Source organism: Syngnathus typhle, linkage group LG6 (genome assembly GCF_033458585.1).
Source record: "Syngnathus typhle isolate RoL2023-S1 ecotype Sweden linkage group LG6, RoL_Styp_1.0, whole genome shotgun sequence".
NCBI classification, from domain to species: Eukaryota; Metazoa; Chordata; class Actinopteri; order Syngnathiformes; family Syngnathidae; genus Syngnathus; species Syngnathus typhle.
In genome coordinates, this window is record NC_083743.1 from 8,651,444 (window position 1) to 8,656,181 (window position 4,738).

Here is a 4,738-nt window from a genome sequence, read left to right on the forward strand (position 1 = left end):
GAGCCGGTGCCATCACATGTAAGTTGTTCTTTCACCATATGTTTAAAAACAAATTCAAGTTTAGTTGAAATGAAGCCAGTTTATTATGGTTAAAGCATTTCTTTAGACAAGCGCAAATTTAATACAGTAATAAATATATTTTTTTTTTACAAAGCATTTTGATCTTAAGCCAAAAAGATGTGCTCACCCATAGTTTTAATATGTCTAAAAGCATTAGCTCCACATTTGTCCTTTTCAAAATGTACTGTGACTAAAAACAACAATGCACATTGATTTGGAAATACACAAAGCCAAACGTCAAGAACATAAAAGTACACTTACAGCCATAGTTTCAAAAGTGTCTTTTACAATACGTAAATACCAAGCACAGTTCACTGCCCATGTTCATCAGTTTAAAAATGAGTCAACACGCTTTAACATTAGCAGGGAATGTTGCGTTGTCAATTCAGTATAGCAATGAATTGCACTGCTTGTTCTATCTACACTCACCTACCACAATATTAGGTGTTGCACAATCTATTGACCAGAATCGAAAATGTCTTCACATAGAAAATAATGCTCGTTTTTTTGTACAGTGCCAAATACACGTTTAACTGCTGATTGCAATTTGCAGTGTTAAAATTCTTCCATCACAGAGGTGTCTCTAATCTAGTGCAGTTAAGACCACAATTGCCTGTTTTTATGATGTAATTCATCTTTAAAGTGCTGTGAACTACAATAATACTGTACTATTAAATTACATTTGAAAATAGCTTAGCATCTCATCCCACCATAAAGGCTGATCTCTTCGACTAGACTGCCTTGCTTTAATATTAGTTCATAGCCAGCTATCATCCCCTCCCAGAGTGACATTTGCATTCTGGGTTTAAGTAAATAGACAAACAGGAAAAACAAAGTAGTCTTGAAATATTACAAATGTGGTCAAACAAAATCTCATTCGTGGTTACTTTTTATTCTAACACTTTTTATCTCATCCCTGCATGTACATTTGAGCATCATGCGTTCTGTGAGAAGCAGACCCTCAAAGATTCCAATCCTGCTGTGGCCCAACATGTGGAAGTTTGGAGTAATTGATGGAGAGATTCTTGCCCACTTCCAAATAATTGACAAGGTACTCACACGCAAGGCACTAAACCAACACTGTTGCATAAAATCTTCCCACTTGATTGTGAATCCAATACTTGTAGTCTAGTACAAATAATGTGTGCATAGAGCATAGAATAGATTGTGCAGGCGTGCCAAATGAAGTGCCAGGTGAGTGTATGTGAAGCATACAACAAAGCCTTAAAACCTGAACGTTGAACACTTAGCTGAAGTGAAAATAACTATGGATAGGTTTCTTCACATTGTAAACTATCTTAACACTGCATTTTCTCCTGTGCAAATCTTCTTTAAAGGAGGTGCTCCTGATTCCTCAGACTCCTCCTGTAGAATGAAAAAAATGGTGGCTTAACATCGCCTAACCGAGACAAAATTGTTTTGGCGCGTATTTAAACCACTTTAGGAAAGTGGTTTGAAACCTGTGTGTGTATGGCGCTTCGTCTGGCACTTCCTGATGACAGAAGGTCCTCCTTGATCAGAGTTGGGGGCTCATCTGCTCCATCCTGTCCAGAGTGAACTGGATCTGAATTCATTAGGGTACAACATCAGAAATTAGGTGATGGCCGTGAAGAAAGTAAAAAAAATATCTACTTTTCTTTAGGATAATTGTGTTAATCTGCGATAAAGGCATCGACATACCATCTACACTCTCTTGACCAAGCATTGGTGGTTGGGAGTCTTCAGTTCGGAGGCTAGAGGTATGCGGAGGGCTAACCTGCTGCGAGCTGGAGTTGCTGCTGCTGTTATCCATTTTAGGATGGTAAACATCAGACAGATAGCTCTGGTTGCTGTTTTCATCTGATGTAAAGAGAACATTCATACTGAGCATAAAAAAAACTCATGCATTTGGTCCCCCCCCCCAACCCCCTTGAGACTCACCAGTCAAATCTGGCAAAGAGTTAGTGTTTTCAAGGACCACGTCTTTTAGCCCTCTGGCTTCTCCACCAGTAGATTTGGTGCGATAGATCTGATATCAGAAGTGAATATTGATACAAGTCACGCACACATACATAGTTGAGTTTCCTCAAAGAACACATGATTGAAACGCCACCTGCTTTGTTTCTGTCACTGGCACCCACTTGAATATGCGCAAGGACGTGTCTCCAACTGTCACCCATTTCTTCTCCCTGGAGATTAAGGTAGTTGTGCTATTTTTAGACAAAAGCTAACAATGATCTCCTCTAATCGGTTGAATTTGATCCTCGACATGCAGAAGATGGCCGCGTTTTCTGCCTCACCAGATACAGAATTTATCGCTACGATGACTGTCATACTGATAATCATTCATGTTTATTACCGTCATTGTAAAACGTCAACTGGATCTTGTTGTGCAGCGCTGCAGCCATATTGACAGTGCATGGCGGAAAAAAAACCAACAGAGCCCCGCCCTTTTTCCCCAAAACGCGGACACCGATTGGTTACAAGCTATGTCAATTATCTAACTTTTCCGACTGAAGTTAGTTGAGCGACGTAGCAGCTAACGTCTGCTAAAACATTTCCTCCATATTGTAGTCTAGACAGCCAACGTACCATTTGCGCACTTTCTCGATTGCAGCCAGAACCTTTTTGATGTCATCCTTGGCGCGACTCCGGGTCTCAGCGCGGCCTGAACGTCCCGACATCTTGACGCTGATACTGTATGAATCATCTAATGATGCATGAGGAAAACTTAAGACCTAGCCCCTGCTTTCTATACTGTGGTAGTCTCGCGAGAGTTTCAGTTGAACTCTTTATCCTATCACCCCCCCCCCTCTTTTTTTCTCTCTTGCACAGTATTTAAAGTACAGTATTCAATATATTAAAGTACACATGTCCCATTTTAATCAGATCACTGCGGTGGTGAGTTTGTGTAGCAATCATCGTAAATTGGCACTGGTTCTGTTTTAATTTGGTAAAAAATATTTTATTACTATGGTTCTGGTTTGTAAATTTAACACGCGGATGAATTGTCATAACGTTGAAATAAAATCCATATCCATTTATTAATATAAGTTCCAGAGATGCAAAATCTATGTACATTCAGTATTCGTTATTATTATTATTTATTTTTTATAAACAGTCTATGACGTATACGTTGTCGGGCATGTTTATAGACATTAGGCGGGAAAAATGGACTGCTACTAGAGCAGCTGACCTGAAAGACTTCAAAATCAAGGTAATAAAAAATATTTTAATTTAATCTTAAAAGCCATGTGCCAGATTACTTTCGATTGTTTGCCATCATTGCCTCTTCCAGGCTTAAAATGAAGGTACAGTATGTTGCTCGGCTCATAAATATAATCCGCACATCGATTATCACAGGATAGCCGTTAGCTCACCACTTGCTAGAAACACTGCAGTCACCAGCAAATATTCATCACATGAAAGTATTTTTAACAACGAAAAGAGAGAGTACAACTTTTCTTACTACAACAGGAACTACCAACTTGGAAGTTAAGGATTATAAGGGTGTTTTTGTTTATTTTCGTGTATGTTTTTGCTACATATATGTAACCATATGCGTGTATTCATGCGAAACTATTAGAATATTATTGACGTACTGTAAATTTATCACTTGTCAGACCGCAAATATTATGCCTCAGTCCTCAACTTGGTCCATTTATCATGTTTGTCCAGGTGAGGGCAGCATTGAGCCATGTGGAGTGGAACTGTAGACGTAACAGTTTCAAATCAGAACTTTATCTTGTATTTGAAATATGCTGTAAAGATTTGTCATTTATTCGTACACATTATCTCTGCGTGTGACTATGTTTGTAAGAGGCAATACTTCTCAGGCCACTCGAATAAAATACTAATTAAAAATGAGTAATAACGAAAAACGTCTCATTATTATTAATTAGTAAGGTTCATTTGGAAACGTTGGTGGCCAACTCGATACGGAAAATTGGCAAAATATATTCACACAAGTACATACAATAATGTGGATGGAACCATAAGATAGCGACCAATCAGAGGATCCTGTGTGGGCGGGAAGTGTTGTGCCTTCCACCGCTGGGAGGGATCTGCCCGTTGCTTGAGGGGAAAACGTCCCCGAAAAGCGATCTTGGCCAGTAAATGCCCAAACGCTGGTATTTTTAAATATATATATTTTGCACGGGATTCTATGTTTTAAGCGGTCAGAGGTCGTGCACGTGTGTTCTGCTCGCTGCACGCAGCAATGAGCATGTGGTGGGATTTTGTTAAGTTAACAGAAGGTGACTACACAAACTCATTCCGTTTTGGTAGTTTGGCCTCACAAAGTAAAGTCATTTACAAAAATACTGTAATTCAAAGCACAGACCCACTATACAGAAAATTAACCTTTTAGTTTTCTTTGGCCGTTATCACGAGCCACATATATTTACGACTTGTGTGGTAACTCTTATACAATGAACAGCAGTGTTTACTTAATTGCACCAATGGGTGTAGACTTTTATTGTGAAATAACAAGGTGGAAAAAGCGTTCACTATTGTGGTGTGTACTCGAACCGCTGCTGTCATTGACTTGGGTGTTATTTTATAGAGGCCAAATGCTCCGCCGAACGGAACGACGAGTCCAGTACAACATGGACTGCGCTCCGCCATAGTTAATGTAGCTTTCTTGTTTTTACACTCGAGTTTCTTAACGGATTGTTTTTCCGTTGCGGTGATTTGTTAG

The 4,738-nt window shown here is 39.3% G+C and overlaps 1 protein-coding gene across 1 annotated transcript; it reads right to left on the reverse strand.

Annotated features, from left to right (window-relative positions):
- Positions 1 to 59: 59 nt before the first annotated feature.
- bcl7bb (BAF chromatin remodeling complex subunit BCL7B b) lies at positions 60 to 2,805 on the reverse strand. Its single transcript, XM_061281989.1, has 6 exons — positions 2,632 to 2,805; positions 2,153 to 2,228; positions 1,981 to 2,068; positions 1,741 to 1,899; positions 1,521 to 1,624; positions 60 to 1,425 (listed from the first exon to the last, which is right to left on the reverse strand). The coding sequence occupies exons 1-6, from the start codon at positions 2,721 to 2,723 to the stop codon at positions 1,354 to 1,356; spliced, it is 591 nt and encodes a 196-aa protein (XP_061137973.1). The 5' UTR covers positions 2,724 to 2,805; the 3' UTR covers positions 60 to 1,353.
- Between the last annotated feature and the right edge of the window lie 1,933 nt (positions 2,806 to 4,738).

What these genes read in the sequence shown, in the direction of transcription:
- bcl7bb (XM_061281989.1), bottom strand. Translation starts at nt 2,723, where the DNA reads ATGTCGGGACGTTCAGGCCGCGCTGAGACCCGGAGTCGCGCCAAGGAT. An exon ending in CTCTTTGCCAGATTTGACTG is followed by an intron (nt 1,900 to 1,980) that starts GTGAGTCTCAAG and finishes TCTTTACATCAG; the next exon opens with ATGAAAACAGCAACCAGAGC. An exon ending in GAAGCGCCATACACACACAG is followed by an intron (nt 1,426 to 1,520) that starts GTTTCAAACCAC and finishes TTCATTCTACAG; the next exon opens with GAGGAGTCTGAGGAATCAGG.